This window comes from Equus asinus, chromosome 8, assembly GCF_041296235.1.
Source record: "Equus asinus isolate D_3611 breed Donkey chromosome 8, EquAss-T2T_v2, whole genome shotgun sequence".
NCBI lineage: Eukaryota > Metazoa > Chordata > Mammalia > Perissodactyla > Equidae > Equus > Equus asinus.
In genome coordinates, this window is record NC_091797.1 from 68,878,350 (window position 1) to 68,899,281 (window position 20,932).

Below are 20,932 nucleotides of genomic sequence, written 5' to 3' on the forward strand. Positions count from 1 at the left end.
AGGAATTTTAATTTGGTTGAAAATAATAGCATAGTTCTTATTTTCTGAAATATTTTACCACAAGTTAATGAGAGGACTGTTCGATGAGTTACATAATTCAGAGTGACGTTGCATGAAGGGGATTTTAGGGGAAAGTTCTTGTTTTGATAACATGATTCAGGTAATATATCTGGTGGGGTGGACTACTACCTGCAAAGGGACTCCCTGCCTGACTGCCCCTCACTTACCTGATCATACGCCTCTTGTTGCTTTTTTCTCCATCATCGTTGACTCTCCCTTGCTCCAAAAAGAAAGTCACATTTGGTTTAGAAATAGAGTCCTGCTTACAAGAGTGACAAAATACTTCAAAATATTATGGTTTTTCCTAGATCCAGACCCAATCTCTTAGTAAAGGGAAAAGAAACTATTACAAGAACAATAGCAGGAGAAAGACTGCAAGGCACTTCCCACTTCCACTGATTTTAAATCATTTCCTCAAGAATATGGAGTAGGAATTCAGCCAGGCAGTTTGAAGCCCACCCCAGTATCTCCTATGGAGAAAGCAGATACCTAAATTCAGTGACCTGCTCAGACCAGCTTCCCATAGTTCTCCATCATTACACTTCCATGTAAATTTGGGGGGCAGGGTCCAGTCAGCCCCATTCCTCCTCAGAGAAGTGTATGGCCACATCCCTGAGTGATACAAACCTCTGAAATGACAGATACACTCTTGTTCACCAAAGGCCCCCACGTGCTGGGGAAAGTAAGGATGCTGGCCACACTCTGGGAAAGGGAGGATTTGTGCACCGGAGAGGTGCTGGTGGAGTTTGAGGCTTTGAGTAATTCTAGAAAGTAATTGTTAGGCAGGAGCTATGTGTTCTGATGTCACATTGAGTGGGAAATAAAAATGCCAGCCTTTCATTTTGTGAACGAAAATCTATATATACATGAAAAAATATACTTCAATGAGGCACTTATTCAAGTGCTAAAATGCATATTACATACACTAAATGCAAAGGAAGTTCTTAAAAGGAGGTAGGTAGATGCTTCAAAGATAAACCTTTAACTGGGACATTAAAAAATGGGCAAGGTGTACAAGGCAAAACATAATCTGATTTATTTTGACAAATATGTGCTTACAAAAGCAGGGTTCTCACTGTAAATGGAAAAGAGAAAGACTGCCTTGGCATTTTCCTGTGGTGTACCTTATGTACAAGTATGTCAGACTAAGACATGTCTAGTCAGATTCAAGGATAAACATGAGTTAGTATAACCTTAAACCCAAACTCTATCTCAAAGTTAAAACCCTAAGATACGTAAAAATGTTTCTATAGTTACATTTGTATGATATTTCTACAAAAGCACACTCCTCTTCATTATTGAAAATACTGTGGTGGTTGGATTTTCAGAATCACATACACTGTGGAAATAAACTCAGCAAGTAACAGGTTAATTTACTATAAATCAAAAGATTTATTCATAGCTTTCTTTTCTGAATTTGCTAAACCCGCCCCCCCCCGAAAAGAAAACTTCCCCAGGGGGCTGGCCCCGTGGCCGAGTGGTTAAGTTCACACACTTCACTTCGGTGGCCCAGGGTTTAACTGGTTTGGATCCTGGGCGTGGACATGGCACTGCTCATCAGGCCACACTGAGGCAGTGTCCAACATGGCACAACCAGAAGGACCCACAACTAAAATATACAACTATGTACTGGGGGTACTTGGGGAGAAAAAGCAGAAAAGAAAAAAAAAGATTGGCAAGAGTTGTTAGTTCAGGTGCCAATCTTTAAAAAAAAAAAAAAAAAAAAATTCCCCAAACTGATTCCCTCCAGTATGACTTCTCAGAACTCTAAGATTTTGGCACACTCATTTAATTACAATGGTAGTTTTTTCCCATTTAATTCTGTTGGTTTGAAATACTGCACAGTCACCCTATATTCAGTTCATTTACAGAGCTGCTTTTTCTCTTTAGAAGAGTATTTTAAAATTTACTAAGTATTGGGTGGTACACAAAGCCATTCTCAAATCACTGTTTTTATGCCTTTGCTTCATTAGGAATTTTCTGATGTCCATGAAAAAATGCACCCTTTACCCATCATGTATTCTGTCCTGCTTGAGCTGACAGATGCAGAATGAGCGCCAGTATCTAATTAACAGCTTTCTCACATTTATTGGACATGTGTCCTTTCCCAGGAGGAATTTACAAATGCAGGGTAAAGGAATCCCACCAGATGAAGAGCCTTCTCAATATTGATTGATGTTATCTTCTGATATTACAAAAAGAACAAGCAGCTAGTAATGGCTTTCCCACAAATTCCTGGATTTTTCTCCAGGATGTTGAATAAAGCACGGATCACATTTCTTCACATTCTACATACTAAGAGTTATCTGAAGTCAAAGTAAGGCATTAGCTACTTTTTTTTTTTTTAATCTATACATTCTTAGGTTTCCTCGACAGTGTGAATTCCCTGGTGTTCAGTAAGGAATGAGTGGTAATTAAATGAATTTTCATATTCATAGGGGTTCTCCAGAGTGTGTGTTCTCTGATGTTTAGCAAGGTTTGAGCTCCAGCTGAAGGATTTATTACATACCTTACATACATAGGGTTTCTCCCCAGTATGAGTTATCTGATGTAGAATGAGGGAAAAGCTCCGACTAAAGGTTTTGTCACATTCAGTACATGCATAGGGTTTTTCTCCAGTATGAATTTTCATATGTTGCGTAAGGGATGCATGCCATGTGAAAACTTTACCACATTCCTCACATTCATAGAGCTTTTCTCCAGCATGAATTCTCTGGTGTTTAATCAGGAATGAGTGGCAGCGGAAGGCTTTCCTACATTCATTGCATTCATAGGGGGTTTTGGTAGTATGGATGGTCTGATGTCGAGTAAGATGTGAAGAACGGCGAAATGCCTTCCCACATTCAATGCATTCATAAGGCTTCTCTCCAGTGTGTGTAATCTGATGACGAATGAGTTCTGAGCCACTGCTAAAGGCCTTCCCACATTTCCTACATATATATTGTTTCTTTCCTATGTGAATTCTCTGATGTCGAGTAAGGTTTGAGGCACGGCTAAAGGCCTTTCCACATTCAGTGCATTCATATGGTTTCTCCCCAGTATGTGTCCTCTGGTGTTCAATGAGAAATGAAAGGTAACTAAATGTTTTATTACAGTCCTTACACTCATGGGGTTTCTTTCCAGTATGTATCATTTGATGTTTCACAAGGTTTGAGATCTGGCTAAAGGTTTTGCCACATTCCTTACACACATATGGTTTCTCTCCAGTATGAGTTCTCTGATGTAACACAAGGGAAAAGCGCCGACTGAAAGTTTTTCCACATTCATGGCATCCATGGGGCCTCTCCACAGTATTGATACTCATGTGTTGAGACAGGGCTTCTTGATGAGAGACTGTCACTCGCCTAATACATCCTTGATTTCCTTGCAGCATCTCAGTAGCATCCTCATATTTCCAGCCCCCTTTAAAACGAGAAGACTCAGGGCCTTGGCTTAGAATTCTTTCCATTATCAAATACTGAGATGAGTCATCTTCGTATATGACTTTTTTTGGAGACAACACTTTGATCTCACCATTTGACTCTGAAACTGAAAAGACAAGGCAAATGTTACTTTTTTTATGTATTGAGTAAAATATAAGCCACTCCTCCTTTTATAAATGAGAGAACTGAATGGGAAAAAAAAAATCTTAGTATTGCATGGCTTTCATTGTTGTCATATATGACTCTAAAATCTGAGCAGTATGCCCAGAAATTCAGAAGACATCAGACAGAGGAGAGATGTAAGTGGATAGGGAGAAAGACTAAATATAAGTAACTGAAGGTGAGGGTAAAATTGAACTATAACCAAGATACATATTTGAGCAGCATAGGTTGCCAGTCTTCCTCACCTCCATTTAAACTTTATTTACTGCCAGAATGACTTGAAAATGGCAATTTCATAATGCTGCTAATAAACTACAAGTGTTCCTCAAGGTCCTGCAAAGACACCAGACTCTATTCACTTATGCCTTTGGAACATCTTACAGTAACTTATTCTAAATAAATAAATAAAGGCTTGTCTGAAAGCTGTCTTCTAAGCTCCTCACTCTAACTCTACTTTCCAAACTGGTATCTGAAGCTCAACTTTGGTATACAGCCTCTTTCCATCAAAGGCTTTTGATAGATAAACACAGGCCCTGATTTTTCTCTAGGCTAAATTTTAGGAAGGGACTTTATCATGTATTGGGGAACAGAATTTTATGATAATATGAAGGTTTTTTAAAAACATATTCTTATATCCTTGTTCTTAGGAAATAGGGGTAAAAGGCCATGATGTATAAGACTCATTCTCACATGTTTCAGGAAAAAAACTACATAGCAAATGATAAAGCAAATGGGGCAAAATGTTAGCAATAGGTAGATGTGAGTAAAGGGCATATGGGTATTCTTTGTACGATTCCTGCAACTTTTTTGGAAGTTTAAAATTCCTTCCAAATACATTAAAAAATGCATTTTTCATAAAACACACTGACATTTATTTTGTTTGGGGGAAATGCTATCTTTTATTACCACTGACTGTAAGCTTCTAGGGAAAAGTAAATAGACCTCATATTTCTTTAACACATATCTAAGGAATGAATCGAGAGATAGGCAAATAAAAATGAAAGATTAGGATGGGGAGGCAGTGAAATAGCTGTTAAGAAAATGATGATCTCAGTAAAGAGAAAACATTAAATTACTCTCCTGACTCTTCTATAAACCAGTTCCATACCTACTGAGCACCTCAGTAAGAGCCCTGGGGATAAACTCAATAATTCTCTTCAGGAGCTGAGAATATAAATAGGGAGATAAAGAGGACACAGGAAAAAACAATGATATAAGAAATGAGAGTAAGTTCATTATACTTAGAGTAAAAATTGTATAAAGGCTCAGAGACAAGACATAAAAATTCACTACAACAGATAAAGAAAGGCTTCATCTAGAAAGGCCTCACTGAGGAAAGTAGTTGGGAACTGAAACACAGTATGGCATACACCAGGTGGTTCTGGACATTTACTGCTATTAGAAAGAGCTGCTGGAGTTAGCTGCCTAGATTACTATACTATTTGCCGTATGATTTCCCAAACCAGTGAGAGTAAAAAGCACAACCAAGAAAACCAGGTTCAAGATATGAGTAGAATGCTAATTATAAATCCAAAACCCCTCTTCCCTCCCTCAAAGTCACCTCACCTCCTCCCATCGCCTACTATGCTGATACTCTTTTTGGTAGATGCCAAATGGATTTGAGAAAACTTGGCACTTATCCTTATCAAAAGCCTACAGGGATACAAGGACTCATTCTTATGTAACAAAGGATTCCTACGATAAATCACCAACTAATATACGCAAAGCAAAATTTTTAGATGTTTACACTCTTATGAAAAAACAAAAATATCCTCTATCACCAGTATTAAGGTCAGTGAGAAGTACTTACTATAGTAGAAATACAAGAAGAAAACAAATTTTGGAAAACAAGATTTTAGAAATCCTTACAGAGAGACTTCTGGTTTCTGGTCCTGTGTGTAAGAAGCTTGTAAGTCGCCACTCCACTCTGTCCTAACAACAAGGAAAAAGCTGAACTGAGAGACCAACAACCCTCCTTAGATCCGTCAGACAAGTGAGGTCACAGGGCAAACTGCTGCCCCCAAGATTGGAGAAACAGATAGGAGGATACAGAGTCACAACTTACTAGAGCAGAAGCCCCTGGAGGAACCAGTGCCAGGACAGGAAAACCAGAACTGTTACTGACGCACAGCTAGAGGCTCACTACTGATAAGTCTGTGAGTTAAAAACTCCAGGGGGACCCAGTCACAGAGGCCCCCATCACACTTTTGTTTTACCTTCAGTAGTTCTACCAGGTCTTCATAGTGAATGTTGAAGAAAAAGCCCCTCATGCTTCCAGCAGAGGAGGAGAAAAGGAGCCATCCTGAGGTATGCCAGAGCACTCTGTTCTCATTAACGAGGTGCTCTCAGGAGAAACTACTTTACCAGAGCCTGGGAGAAGAGAAGAACTCAGCTCTGGCTCCTGCTAGTCATCCTGCCCCACCTACGTGGGAAAAACTGAGAAGCACTAGTGAAGGTCACAGTGCATAGGCTCACCACAAACTGAGACTTAATCAGAGAGCTACAGATCGCTTCCCCGCCCCCCACAACTCACCACTACATTGCTAAAGGCCTGTTTACCCAGTACCTCACGTCCACCTTTAAACAAAAATTACAAAGCATATTAAAAGAAAAAAAAGTCTGAAGAGACTGAACAAGTATCAGAACCAGAGTTAGATATGGCAGGAATGTTGGGATTATCAGATCAGGAATTTTTAAAAGCTATGATTAATATGCTAAGGGCTTTAATGGAAAAAGTCGATAACATGCAAGAATAAATGAATAATATGAGCAGAGAGAAGAAAATTCTAAGAAAGAGTCAAAGAAATGCTAATGTAAACTATGGACTTTGTTTATGATGTCAATGTAGTTCATCAGTTGTAATGAATGTACCACTCTGGTGGGGGATGTTGATAATGGGAGAGGCTGTGCATGTGTAGGGGTCGGGGATATATGGGAAATCTTTGTACCATTCAATTTTGCAATGAACCTGCTCTAAAAAATAATGTCACAATTAAAAAAAATGCTAGAGACCAAAAACTCTGTAACAGAAGTGAAGAATGTCTTTGATGGGCTCAGTAGTCTGGACTCATCTAAGGAAGGAATCTCTGAGGCAGACAATATGTCAATGAAAACTTGCAAAACTAGAAAGCAAAGGAAAAAAGACTAAAAAAAAAGCAGAACAAATATCCAAAAACTGTGAGGTAACTACAAAAGGTGTAACATACACATAATGGGAATACCAGGAGAAGAGAGAAAGAAACAGAAGCAGTATTTGAAGCAATAATGACTGAGAATTTCCCCAAATTAATATCAGACACCAAACCACAGATCCAGGAAGCTCACAGCATACCAAGTAAGACAAATACCAAAAAAAAACTACAACTAGACATATCATAATCAAATTTCAGAAAACCAAAGGTAAAGAAAAAATCCTGAAAGAAGCCAGAGGAAAAAAACACTTTACCTATATGTGAGCAAAGAATTCAATTTGACTTCTCCGAAACCACACAAGAGAGTGAAGTGAAAAACTTAAAATATTGAGAGAAAAAAACCACCAACCTAGAATTCTCTACCCTGAGAAATTATCCTTCAAAAGTAAAGGAGAAATAAAGGTTTTCTCTAACAAAAATTGAGGAAACTTGTTACCAGTATATCTGCCTTGCAAGATCCAACAGCCATTCATGAAAAAAACTCAACAAACAAGGAATAGAGTGAAACTCCCTCAACTTGTAAAGAACATCTACAAAAAACCTACAACTAACATCATACTTAATGGTGAGAGATTTGAAGCTCTCCCACTAAGACTGAGAACAAGGGAAGGATGTCCCTTCTCACCAATGCTTTTCACTATCCTACTGTAATTCTTAGCTAATGCAATAAGACAAGAAAAGGAAGTAAAAGGTATACAGACTTGCAAGGAAGAAATAAAACTTTCTGTTTGCAGATGACAGATTGTCTATGCAGAGAATCCAAAAAAATTTACAGAATTCCTAGAACTAATAAGTGATTATAGCAAGACTGCAGGATACACAGTTAATGTACAAAAAGTCAATCACTTTCCTATATAAATGGATGTTGAAATTAAACACACATTACCATTTACATTAGCACCCCCCAAAAATGAAATACTTAGGTATATACCTAACAAAACATACAAGATTTATATGAGGAAAACTACAAAACTCTGATGAAAGATATCAAGGAAGAACTAAATGGAGAGATATGCCATGTTCATGGTTAGCAAGACTCAACATTGTCAAGATGTCAATTCTTCCCAACTTGATCTATAGATTCAACAAATTTCCAATCAAAATCCCAGCACGTTATTTTATACATCTCAACAAACTGATTCTAAGGTTTATATGGAGAAGCAAAAGACCTAGATTATCTAACACAATACTAAAGGAGATGAACAAAGTCAGGGGATTGATACCTGACTTCAAGACTATACTGTAAAGCTACATTAATCAAGACAGTGTGGTATTGTTGAAAGACTAGACAGTAGATCAATGGAACAGAGTAGAGAACTCAGAAATACACCTGCATAATTAAAGGCAAGTGATCTTTGACAAAGGAGCAGACAACAAAAGGGAGCAAAGATAGTCTTTTCAACAAATGGTACTGGAACAACTGGACATCCACATGCATAAAAACGAATCTAGACACAGACTTTACACTCTTCACAAAAATTAATTCAAAATGGATCATAGACCTAAATGTAAAACACAAAACTATAAAACTCCTAGAAGCCAGAATGACCTTACAAAATGCTCACCTGCCTAAAATCTTTTAATGACTCCCTATTAGCCTAGGGATGAACTCTGAGTTCATTAGCGTGACTTGTAAAGTGCTTGCATGATCTGCCAGTGCTTTCCATAACTGTCTTGAATTCCCACCATCTCCTCCTTACATGTTATACTTTTGCTCACTCTATACTGAACCTTATATTTTCATTTTATCAGCGTGATCTTTCTACATGCTGTAATTTTGTGTTTTTCACTTATAGAATACAGGATGAGTTGTTCTAGTCCTACAAAGATGGAGTAAGTACACACCTACCGCTCTGTCCCACTGAATGCAAGTAAAAACCGTGGACAGAACGCGTAGAGCAGCTATCTGAGGACTGAACAGTGGTAGCAAGCTGACTGGGGAAGGAAACCAGAACTCTAACACTGACTGGTGGTGATTTTCTTGGGTTTTTTGCCCCCTCCAGTCTCTCCAGGCCTAAATCCAAAGGCAGCCTGAAAGCAAGAACTGTGCAGCAGGTGTGAGGAGAAAGAGCTCCAAGAGAAGCCTCTTTTTCTGGTCTGAGGAATGGGGAAGAGGGTCTATACTGGTCAGAGAAACCTTATTTTTTGTTTGTTCATTTCCCATTCTCTCCTGCCCAACCCCAAGGCATCCTGCAGCAGTCGTGGCCACACAGACAATTAAAACTCTAAGGCAGAGTAACCTTTCTCTTAGCAGAAAAATCTAGGGTCCCAAGAGCACAGGGGTAATAACCTTTTTTTTTTTTCTTTCCCCCTATCCCCTTGTTGCTTGTTGCTTGGCTGCAGAGGGAGACACAGTTGCAGAAGTACAAAGCAGAGGAGAAACTAAAGGTCTGGCTTTCTATCCAGACGACTTGAAGAAAAAGGGACCCTGGGAGCCAAAAAGGGTAGGGGAGATTGTGAAGAAAGGCGCTCAAGAAGGTGATCCCATAAAGTTGTGTATGAAATCCTGAGCTCATCCCTGAGTTGAGCATGCATGGATCTGACCCTAAATAACATAATAAAAGCTGTGAGAACTGAATCACAGGGGGACCCACTGCCCAAGTTCCAGGAAGACCACTAGGAGGTGCATGTGTGGGACAAATACAGTAGACCTACAAATGCCGGGAGCCGTGTTACCAACGCCTATACAGCAGTCTGACAGGGCCCGGGCTGAGAAGGGCCGAGGGGCGCAGGGACGCCCCTCGGTGAAGAATGGCCGGCCAACACCCCTGATATTTTCTGAAATGTATACATGCTTTCTATCAAGGTTATGACTATACTTGTTTCTGCTTTTTATTCTTGAAGATATATATATAGTTTAACTTAGCTTTTCAGCCTTACTAGCAAAATGATATTTTCTCTGGGCAGTGTGCTCAAAGGACAATTAGCCCTACCCCTTGAAAGACAAAGGAATGCTTTCACCCCCTAAGGGTAAATAATGGGGTAATAATAAAGGGTAAATAAGGGTAATGTAAAGAATTTTTAACTACCCGCTGAGAACGCATGTAGCCCTGGGAATTGCCTTTTGTTCCCATTAACCATCTAGACTAATGGCGTGGACGATTGATGGAGGCAGGGGTAGCTCCCCCAGGACGTGAACAGACGGAATGCTGTCCTGACCACAGGTCTGGACCGTCTCTCTTTAACTTTACCATGAATTACAACAGATGTCAAGGTACCTATCTCTTTTCGTTTAGAGAAAATAAACAATAGTTAATCGCAGAGAAGACGATCATTAACCTTACGCTCTATAGAATGGAATGCTAATAAATATTCTTGTGCTCGCTTTGTATCTCCTTATCTCTCTGAGAATATTTGTAGAGCTATTTCTGTACTAATCCTGAAAAATATAAAAACGACACTTGTGCACAGTAAAGACAGACTTGATTACACCGACTCAAGTCTCACGTCTCTTCCTTCACTGCGCCGACTCCGTCCCTCCCTCAGGAACCTGGACTCGGCTGGAGCAGGACTCCGGCATACAAAGGCTTTGGTAAAAGACAGGTTAGAACTTGTGGCCTCAACTTGTCCATATCAACAGCCTGCTTAAATAAAGTTAACATCTCAACAGGATTTAAACAAGAAGCAAAGTCTTAAAGTATCAAAATGAATAGATTACAGTCCAAAGTTATAGGACATACAGAGAAACAGGAAAATTTCATCACCCCACAGGAAAAAGACTATCCAGCTATATAAAACAGATTTATGAAGCGTGTATATATGGACAGTGCATTAAAAAAATACTACGCAAAACTGTTCTTTTAGTATGAAAATGGTATTTCGATAGGTAGAAAATGACCCTACACTTTATACATGATAGTGAAGCACTGTGCAGTGAAATATCAAGATATCTGTAATTCACTTTAAATTACTCAGCAAAAAAAGGAGTGGGGTGAGGCAAATACTGTAAAATATTATCCATTATTAAATCCATAGCTAAGACTGTGCAAATTTATGCAAAGATAGAAAAACAGACAAAAATGAATACAGAACCCAGAAAGACACAAAAATTGACGTTTAACTCATAAAACAAACTTAAAACAGTGAGGGAAAGGACAGGCATGTCAATAAATGGTGCCATGATAACTGGATCTCTACACAGAAGAGATCAAAATTGACCACTAACTCACATGACAAACAAAAATAAATTGCAAGTGGACCATGGGTCTAAATGTGAATGGCAAAATGACTAGGCTTTTTAAAGAGAAAATCTAGGAAAATGTTTTCATCATGACTTCACGGTAGGGAAAAATTTCTTAAACAGGTCAAAAAATACTAATCATAAAGAGAAAGACTCATAAATCTGACTATACTAAAGAATTTTGGTTCATCAAACGTCAGTATTAAGGGGAAAAGTAAGCCACATATGAGAGAAGATATTTTCAATGAATATAATCAACAAAGGATTTGTATCCAAAATATGTAACTCCTACAAATAAGAGAAGACAAGAGAATCCAGTAGATAAATGAGCAAAACCTTCAAGAGGTGCTACACAAATGAGGGTGTCTCAATGTCCAATAAACACATGAAGAGGTGCTCAACCTCATCAGTAGTCAGAAAAATTCAAGTTAAAACCACAATAAGCCGGCACTGCACACTCTTCTGAGAGGTGAATAAACAGTGCCTGACAGTACTGCACAGTGTGAGTGTGGGGAGCGCACTTCCTGTGCTTGTGGGAGTGTAAGTCAGTAAAAGCACTTTGGAAACATTTCAGCATTATCCTAATGATGGGGAAGAGGTGCATGAGCCTCTGACCCAGCAATTCCAGTCCTAGAAACCTGTGCCGGTATGTGCCAGGATACAGGGACAACAGCAACACTGCTTGCAAACAGCCCGAAATTGCAAACAAACCAAGAAAGCCTTCAATAATAGAATGGGTAAATTGGGGTGTACTTGTACAATGAACCAAACTGCTACAGCAATATGCAAAATGCATAAATCTTAAAATAATCTTGAGAAGCAAATCACAATAGATACATTATAAGCCCCTCTATACAAAGTTCACAAACATACAAATCCAAACTGTAGTGATCAGATATACAAACAGCTGATAAAGCTCTAAAGAAAACCAAGGAAGTTACTAGCATTAAAGTAAGGAGACCATGCCCTTTGGGCCGGAGGGGAGTGATGACTGGCGAGGACACACAGAAAGCTCTTAGGGACCTGGCAGTGTTCTGTTTACTGACCTGAGTGGCAGTTACATAGGTGTCTGTTAATAATTTTGAAAGCTGCACATTTATGTTTTATGCAATATTTGTATGACATTTCACCTTCCAAAAACAGTACTGGAAGGAATACAGACTGCGAGAGCTGTATTACAGTCATAGAATTAGAAACAATTTTTCCATTTGTCCTTTACCTCACTTCCTCTGTACATAGTTTTATTGGTTTTATTATTTTAAAAACATTGAGAAAAGGACATTTTTCTTCCACTCAAACATTAAATGAAGTCTCCCTGCCCTCGTTCCCCCTCGTGACTTCAGCCCCCATCAGTCCTTTCCTTCCACGTCCTCTGCTGTGTCCTCCTGCAGGTCTCCCCTTAAAGCCAGCGCTCAGTTTTCGTGGCACCTTCTCCTGGTCCCTCAGCAGGCCTTCCAGGCTGCTGCTTCCCTGTAAGCTTTCCTCCTGCTGTTTCAACAGGACCACTAGAGGCCAGGATGCCTCCGCTGGAAGTTTGCTTCAGAAGCAACTATAGAACTTTTGGAACTTTTCATAAATACATATAAATTCCAGAGATCTTCCATGTCAAAATCTGCAAGGGTGGGGGGTGGCCATATTTATTTTTAAAGAGCTTCACCAGCAATTCTATTGTCCACCTAAGGTGAAAAAGGCTTTCAGAGCACTTCTCAACCTCATGGCTTCAATTTTTGCTTCTTAATATAAGATTCCCACACCTACATCTTTAATTTGCATTTTTTCTAAGATATATTCCAACAGTGTGTTGCACATCTTAACTTGGGAATATCATCCTCTACTCACATCAAGCATATCTCAAACTAATTCATCACCTTTTCTACAAAACCAACCCTGTTCCCATCTCTTGTGTTTCTGTTACTATAATCCCTATCCAAATTATCCAGGCCTAAAACACCACTTGGAAATTCTTTTTTTCTCACTGCTGAACTGCCAACTCTAACAAAGTCATTTACAGACCCATTTTATCTCACTAGGCCATAACTTCCTTGACAGTTATTACACTTTTGTATGACTTATAGTCTCTGCAGCACCTAAGAAAAAGTCTTGACGAGATTAAAATTTCAATAAGTATTGTTAAGTGAATATATGAATGAATGAATGAAGCCATCGGTTAATCAAAGGGTATTGGATTAACCTTTCCAAGATGATTAAATAGAACAGCAATATAAAAAAACAATATACCTTTTAATTTAGGCAATAGAAACATACATCAATTTTAAGAAAGGAGAAATCAAAAAGAAATGAAGTTCAGCACCCAGACAGAGCTAACAATGCAAAGAAAGGACACATCTGTCTGTGAGAAAGTGGGGAAAGGATAAGATGAGAACTGAAGGCAGACTGGCAAGTGGGTGTGAAGTGGTCTCTTAGGAGCTGTGGGCAAGACTTCACAGTCCCTATATCTCTAGTATCTTTAAGGGAAAACTTTCCAACCAACATATAAAAAAATATTGCTTTCTCATTGACTAGTTGTTATTTTAAAAATCTTCCCCACCAGCATCTAACTCACTCACCTGAAAAGAGATCTCTTCTCACATCTCCATTCCCCAACCAAGGCTCTTTCCCTTGCTCCAATAAGGAAACCACATCTGGCTTAGAAATGTTAAGACCTGCTTACAGAAAATGAAATAAATTCAAAATCAGTCCTTAAATCCTCAGAAAAGGGGGCCATTAAAAGAAATGCCAGATGCAAGTATGAAAGATGTCTAAAGATCAGGTGAAGTTGTAATCTCCATCTTAAAAACTAAAAAAACAAAAACACACCTCCCTTGGGAATATTCAGCCTGATAATCAAGATTCACAACAGCCACCCTAAGGGTCAGATTCTGACTGAGGGGAGATGAGTACTTACCCAGGGAGACCAGGTGGCCGTAGTTCTCCAGCATGACAATCCTGTACAGATCTCTCTGAGCAGGCTGAAGCCACTCCCACTCCTCCCGGGAGAAGTCTATGGCCACATCTCCGAATGTCACCGACCCCTGGGAGAACATGCAGACATCTGCACAACCAGCACCCGTGCTCCCAAAGGCCCTGACCAAGGGGTGAGACGAGGCCCACTGTGGAGGGTGGACAGTGGTATGTCAGCAGTGGCAATGGGAGTTTTCAGAATTCTGAGTAATTATTGAGAGTATTACTAAGAGCCTAGCTGTTTGGTTTTGTTGTACAGCTGGAGAAAAGGAGAAAACACGTGATTTGTCCTGAGATAACTTACAATTTTGTGAAAGATAAAGGATCATACATGTGAACAACATGGATTTCTGGCTTTGGTTGTAAAAATTCTTAAGATATTAGAATACTTTATGAATAGTAAAGACCATTCATGTTTAACAGACGATGTATATTTTTCTGAATACTAGCCTGTTTTAATACGACTTGGCAAGAATTTTTCACGGTAACAACTGGCTGTAGCAGATAACGGCAGCTCCGCGCTCGAGTTGATCGCCCCCGTCCCCATTGCTGTAGGCAGAACTGGGACACTTAGCGGCAACCGCAGCAACAGCGCAGTCCCAGGCGCTCTCCAAAAGGGGCGAGCGCCCCCCGGGACGGAGCCTAAGCTTTCCCCGCAAGGTTACGCGGATAATAAGCCGCTGCTCTGCAGCCGGGTTTTGCACCACTTGAATGATCCACAGCACGCTAGGCATGGCCATGAATTTTAGAAGGTCCCAGACCACACGTAGGGCAGAGTCTTATTTTACAGTTTAAATTTTTTTAATAAAGACTATTGGCTAATAAAGGAAGCTGTCTCGTAAACAGTGGGATCTGCAGCACAGGTGGAACAGACGCCCCAGCAAGAGCCGGAGAGCCTCGGAGCTTCAAGACCAGCAGGGCAAGCGCGGGAGCGAGACGCGGACCTAACCGCAGGCACTGGCGGGCGGCCGGCCTCGCGCCGCCGCCGGGCCCACGACTGCGCCGAGCCCGAGCCTCCCCGCCGAGGGCGCCGTCCTGTGTGGGCGCGAGCCACCCGGAGGGCCGCGGGCGGACACCGCGGGCCGGGAGCCCCCTGCCGGCAGGTCCTCAGGCGACGCCTGGGCCGCTGGTCTCGGGTCGCGCCTGAGGCCACGACGGAGGCGCCGCACGCGGACGCCGGGAAAACAACAGGCGCGGCCGGGCAGGCCCAGCGAGTCCCGTCCTCCACGAGGGCGCCCCGGCCTCCCTGGTCGTCGGTCAGCCTCGGCCCCCGCGAGCCTGCGGGCGGACGGCCGGCGTCCCCACGTCCGCAGACGCGGCGGCGCGCGAGAAAGCGGGCCGGGCCGCTTACCTGAGACATGGCGCCCGGAGGGCGGTGGGGGAGACGGCCTCGGCGCAGGGGCTCCCTCCCCGCAGAACGCCCGCCGAGCGCTCCGGGCGCCGGGCCCGCCGCCTCCGGCCCTCGGCGCTCCCTAACCCGACTCGGCTCTGCGTCTGCGGATCTGCCGCTCGCGTCGCGCAAACCGCGCCTTCCGGAGCCGCAAGGACCGACCCGTGTACCCGGCCGCAGGCCTCAGAGCCTACACTTCCCGGACCCACCGCGGCCTCCGCGGGGAAGGAAAGACTCCCCTCACACACACTACAATTCCCAGAACGCCCCACGCCCACGCCCACGGTGCCCGAGACAGCGACCGCCGGGCTCAGACGCTGCACTTCCCAGGACCCACTGCGGCCTCCGCAGGGAAGGAAGGGCTCCCCACGTAGACACTGCAATTCCCAGAACGCCCCGCGCCCACGCCGTGCCACGGCGCGAGACAGCGACCGCCGGGCTCAGACGCTGCACTTGCCGGATCCCCTGCGGCTTGCGCGGGAAGGAAGTGCTTCCCGCCCCCAACCCCCACCCCCCCCACCCCCCCCCCGCGCCCCCCACACACTACAACTCCCAAAATGCCCCGCGCCGGAGCTCATGACGCCTTGAGACAAAGGCCATTGACCTCAGGTAACTACAACTCCCAGAACGCCCCTCAGCCTGAGACCAAGAGGTCCACCCTCAAACAACTACAATTCCCAGGACCGACTGCGGCCGTGGCACTTCCATCGGACACCCGCAGCCTCCGACAATTGTCCTAACGAGATGCAGTTGTCGCAGACCCTCGGGCTGAGGGAACACAGCCCCGAGGGCAGCCCCGGCTCCTCACGCTCCCGGGCTCTGACCCGCCCTGAAGCCCTGCGGAAAGAGCAGCTAGAACGGCTGCGCGACGAGTGACCCGAGGGCGCCTTTCGCCTTGGTGCGCGGGACGCTGTCCCGGGACACGGCGGGGGTCTGGGGAGCGAGTAGGACCCCTCCCTGCCGGCGGAGAGCTCGGAGTCTGAGTGGGCGGGAGGCGGGGCGACAAAGCTTGTACTGAAACGAAGCGGTTAGGAAAGAGTCGGCCCACTCAATCAGGGAAGATTACTCCAGGTGGAGGGAACAGTTTGCGAGAACAAGACTTGGAGGCAGGAAAGAAAAATGGCCCATTGTAAAAACTGGAAGACGGTAAAAAGAAAGAAATTCACTGGCCTGGTGGAAAGAAGGCAAGGAAGAGATGGTGTCACCGCCCAAGGGGAGTCGTATGCCCGCCTCAAGACGCAGCAGTGGAGAGGCCAGGTGGTAGTAAGGGCTTGATTACAGATGCTAGCAAGCGAGAAGATAGCTGATGTCTGCAAGAATGTCTTACACGACAAAGACTACGGGCCACTTAGATAGGGGCAGGTCTCCGGATGGGGCAAACATCCGTTCTTAGTTCCTGATAATCTTTTGTTTCACTGGATATGCATCAAAGATCAGAGCAATGCCCTATACCCTGATTTAAAGATAATAATAAAATCTTTAATATGTATAGTAAAGATTACTGTCTACGTGAGTGGCACCAATGACTCCCCACTGTCAGTTGTAACCTAGCATAATCATCTGCTGTTAAGGAGAATAGGGTCGTCTTGTCTGGCTACTTCCTGCTGAATGGGGTTCACGGAGGGGGACCATGGAATGAATCAGAGTCACTTCTGTTTTGCCCCCATGACTCTGGAGAGGGGGCTGTTGAGTCACTGATGCATACAGTTTAGACACTCTTGATCCCCAATTTAATTATAAAGAATTGCCAGAGTCACCACACCAGATCTTTCAGTTGTCATTGATGATGGCTGTCAGCATAGACTCTGCCTGGGGTCATCACATTCCTAAGGAACTCAGAACAAAGTTACCAACTCATCACAGCTGGGAGGGGCCATAAAATCTACAGAGCAGGTGGATCTCCCGGAGGGGAGGGTGGTATCCAGCTGGGTTAGTCAATCAGCAGTCATTCACACTTACAATATGGTTTCTTTTCTACAATATGGTTTCCCTTATGTCAACCTGGTGCTGAGCTGGTATTAGTGCAAAAAGAGATAAAACTGAAAAAGCAAGCAAGGCCTTGTGAAAGACTTGGCATGTTGTGCAATGAAAAGACATTGAAGTCGTAAGGAGGGGTAAGATATAGTCATATTTGCGTTCTAGTGCCCGGTGTTAAGGGTAAATTGAAGAGAAGGAGGACTTGAGCCAGGAAGGCCAATGAAGGTGAAATAGTAGCTCTGTCTTCTGGAGACTGATCAGAACTAGTGCATGGGGGTTAGGGGAGACCGATTCAAGAAACAATTTAAAGGAAGAATCTAAGTAATGACATGGATATGGTAGATGGGAGAGAAGGAGGAGCTAGGTTTCTTGCTTGGGTGAAATGTTTCTAGAGGTTCATTCTTTAAAACCTCTTGGAGCACTATATTAGCCACTCTCATGACTTCAACTTCCACTTATACCACAGACAACTTGCCCATATCTTTTGGAACATCACTTTAAAAAATCACTAAGATGATGAAGACAGGGAAACACAAAAAAATTTAGGAGAGAAGAAACGAGTTTATTTTGGGACATGATGAGATTGACATGTATCCTGTTTAATCTCAACTACTAATCTTGTTCAAACTATTTTTTTCTCACTTGGAATCTTGCTATAACTTCACCACATCCATTTCCCCAAATCTTTTATTCACACGCAATTCAGCCTGATGTTTATAAAACCACTTACAAACATATTCCTCTGCTTAACACAATTTGATGGCCTTTGATTGCCCTGAAGTAAAGGCAAAGTCCTTAACATGGTCCACAACGCTGCATCTGTCTGTTCAAGCTCTTACATTACTCTCCTCCTCTGACTGTGCTAACCTCCTTTCCCCAAAAGCCACACATCTCAGGACCTTTGAGCATGTTAATTTGCTCTACCTGAAAAGGCTATCGGTCCCTTCACACCATAATTTCATTCGTTCATTTGATTTCATCCTTTATATTTCATCTCAGACAACTCTTCCTCAGAGCAGTGTTCGCTGATCCCATTGCGATCTCTGAGTAAGGTCCATTTGATTGTGCACTCTCACTGATTTCTATGCTTAATTCTCTCTAGTGTTTACATAATTTGCAATTATGTTTGTAATTATATATGGGCATCTGTGTATTTTGTTAGTAATTGTCACCCTCACTAGACTAAAAGCACTGAGTCCAGAGACTGACTGTTCTGCTTGTCATTATGCCCTTAACTAGCATATGCTTGACACAGAGCAAGGGTTCAACGAATTTATTCACTGAATGACCAATGGATAGTATCAAAATTTAATTTTTGTCATATGGTGAGTTAAAAAACTTGTTTCAACTTACTTTGTGTGAGAATAAGTAACTTTGCTTATTGACTAGTTCTTATTTATCTTCTGTGAAATACCTGTTCATACCCTTTGCTCATTTTCCTATTAGGATCCCTGTATCTTTATGAGTGATTTGAAGGGGCTCTTTGTGTGGTGGGATTTTCTGTCTCTATAAATATAACTGTTGCAGATACAGCATATTCTCACAAGTCATTTTTTCCCTCGGAATGTATTTTCCTTTTGTATGCAGTGCAGTGGTGCAGGTGTGTGCTTTGAAATTTTTATTCGGTCAAATCTATCAGTCTTTTCCCATTTGGCTTTTGAACTTCTCTTGTTTAGAGAGGGTATCCACATACCAAGTTTTAAAATGTATCCTATACTTTTCTAATACTAAATTCCCTTAGATTGGGGTCTCTTTCAGTGTCCTCTGTTTTGTCCCACTAATCTGATCTATCCATGTACCAGTATCACACTGTTTTAATTACTATAGCTTTCTGGTAGGGCATGACCCCTCTTATTCTTTCTTCTCTAATTTTTCTAGGTTATTCTTATGAGTTTGCCTTTCTAGATAAATTTTAGAATAATACTGTCAAATTCCCTATACAAAATTCATTAGAAATTCAATTGTGACTGTTCGATTTGAAGAGAGAAACAATACATTCCCTATAGGGGAACAATTAAGTGACAGTGGATTTCTCATCTGAAACCATGGAGGCCAGAATGAGGTGACACATTTTCCAAGTGCTGAAAAAAAACCTGTAAATGCTTAATTCTCTATCTAGCAAAAATACTCTTCAGAAATGAAGGAGAAACAGAGACGTCCCGATGATGACCTTCAGATGAAGGAAAAGTAAGAATCTGTCACCAGCAGGCATAACCCCATAGCAGGCAGAAATTGGTCAGAGATGCTGGCCTGGGGCCTGGGCCCTGTGGAGGGCGGGTCTGTAACTTCTGTGCAAGCAGCAGCAAGCACCAGGATAACACACGCATGTGCCAGAAGGTGCGAGGTGAACCCCGCAAAAATTTAGGGGCCTCGTAACAGTGACGTTTTTAGAAGTTTAGTGAACTGAGGAATGCTAGGACATCCCTCCAAGGTAAGGGACAAGTTATTAAAATTCACACCCCACACCAGAAAGAGGTACACGGCTTGGTGGACCTCTCTGCATTTGGAAGGCAGTATGGAACACACAGTATGGAAATTCCTCTCTGACCAATTTCTTGGGTAGCTTGGAAGGCTTCCAGTTTTGGGCTCTGCAGCAGGCTCAGGGCGCGTGCAGGATATCCCACACGCAAGGCCACACGGTGCAGCAGACGGCTGAGGGAGACGCCTCTGAGGCAGGTAAGGATGCCACGTGGAGTCCACTTCAACCTCTGGGAGAGCTAGAGGGTTCTGGGATTCTGTAGTGAGGCCCTGGCTTCTGTGGCAGAGGACACATTTGAAAAATGGATTCTGGCACACTGCAGGCCCCTCAGACACGGAACACTGGCCCACCACGTGGCACGTGGCTGCTGTGAGCCGTCACGAGACATCATCAGGCTCACTGACTGCTGCTGCGACTCCCTGTTCTGGGATCAGGCCTTGGAAAGCCCAGAGAGCCTGAGTGAAGGCGTGAACGGGAGTCCAGATGCGTGCAGCCTTCCCTTCAGCAGGCAGTTAGGCCTCCTGGGCTTCCCTACAACCACCCGGCAGCACAGGAAACAACTCAGGCCCAGTTCACAGAGGCATCAGAGCCATCCGGAAAGGACCGCTGATACATGTTAGCCCCTCATTTTGTGAAGACCCTAAAGGACAGTCAGAGGGAAACTTTCCCAGTGGTCACAGCTAGGTACCCTTGGAAATTTACTTCATATGGAAGCTGGGATGGCTGGAAATGTGAATAGACACTAACTTGACATAGGTAACTGACTTGGCTGCTTGTTAGGCTCCTGATGGGAACAAAACTGGAACATCAGGGACAAGGAAGTTTGAGGAGAAGGTGATGTGGTTGAACTCTGTATGTTGGTGGTGGACATAAAGTGCGTGGACTCTCACGTCTCACAGTAACACCGAGAAGAGGAGGGAAAGCACACAGAGGACAGTGCGAGTCATCCCATGCGTGTCAGCTAGCTTCAGGTCCAATGACCCATTTTAAGGCAAAGAAAGCGTAACAATGGGATCGTGATCGTGGTTAAGACCACTGGTATTAACATTTATTTGCTTACTCAGAAGCAGTCAGCCTGACAGAGTGGTAAAATGGCCTGTGGGTGGTTCC

General features: G+C 42.9%; 2 protein-coding genes across 8 annotated transcripts in view; one reads left to right on the top strand and one right to left on the bottom strand.

Annotated features, from left to right (window-relative positions):
* Positions 1 to 20,932, top strand: part of ZNF891 (zinc finger protein 891) — a 53,595-nt gene that overhangs the window by 20,719 nt on the left and 11,944 nt on the right. For 3 of the 4 annotated variants that reach the window (XM_070515781.1, XM_044776157.1, XM_044776158.1), the window contains one exon: positions 9,179 to 10,270. The exons of the other annotated variant lie outside the window; for it this stretch is intronic. The gene's annotated coding sequence lies outside the window, so the exon portion shown is untranslated. Of the gene's footprint in view, positions 1 to 9,178; positions 10,271 to 20,932 lie in introns of those variants that run through there. 4 annotated transcript variants of the gene reach the window in all.
* Positions 905 to 15,824, bottom strand: ZNF140 (zinc finger protein 140). Of its 4 annotated transcripts, none has more exons than XM_044776164.2 (4): positions 15,328 to 15,713; positions 13,921 to 14,047; positions 13,583 to 13,681; positions 905 to 3,588 (listed from the first exon to the last, which is right to left on the bottom strand). In XM_044776164.2, exons 1-4 carry the CDS (start codon positions 15,334 to 15,336, stop codon positions 2,420 to 2,422), a joined length of 1,404 nt encoding a protein of 467 aa, XP_044632099.1. In that variant the 5' UTR covers positions 15,337 to 15,713; the 3' UTR covers positions 905 to 2,419. The 4 variants fall into 4 exon arrangements, with proteins under 4 accessions (XP_044632099.1, XP_070371883.1, XP_044632098.1 ...); XM_070515782.1 differs by having other exon boundaries at positions 1,074 to 3,588; positions 13,583 to 13,678; positions 15,328 to 15,824; XM_044776163.2 differs by having other exon boundaries at positions 1,080 to 3,588; positions 13,583 to 13,678; positions 13,921 to 14,125; positions 15,328 to 15,701.

Excerpts from the sequence above, each read along its gene's own strand:
- ZNF140 (XM_044776162.2), bottom strand. Across the intron at positions 13,682-13,920 it reads CGGCCACCTGGTCTCCCTGG|CAGGTCTTAACATTTCTAAG; the intron begins GTAAGTACTCAT and ends ATTTTCTGTAAG. Across the intron at positions 3,589-13,582 it reads GAGAAGAGATCTCTTTTCAG|TTTCAGAGTCAAATGGTGAG; the intron begins GTGAGTGAGTTA and ends TTGTCTTTTCAG.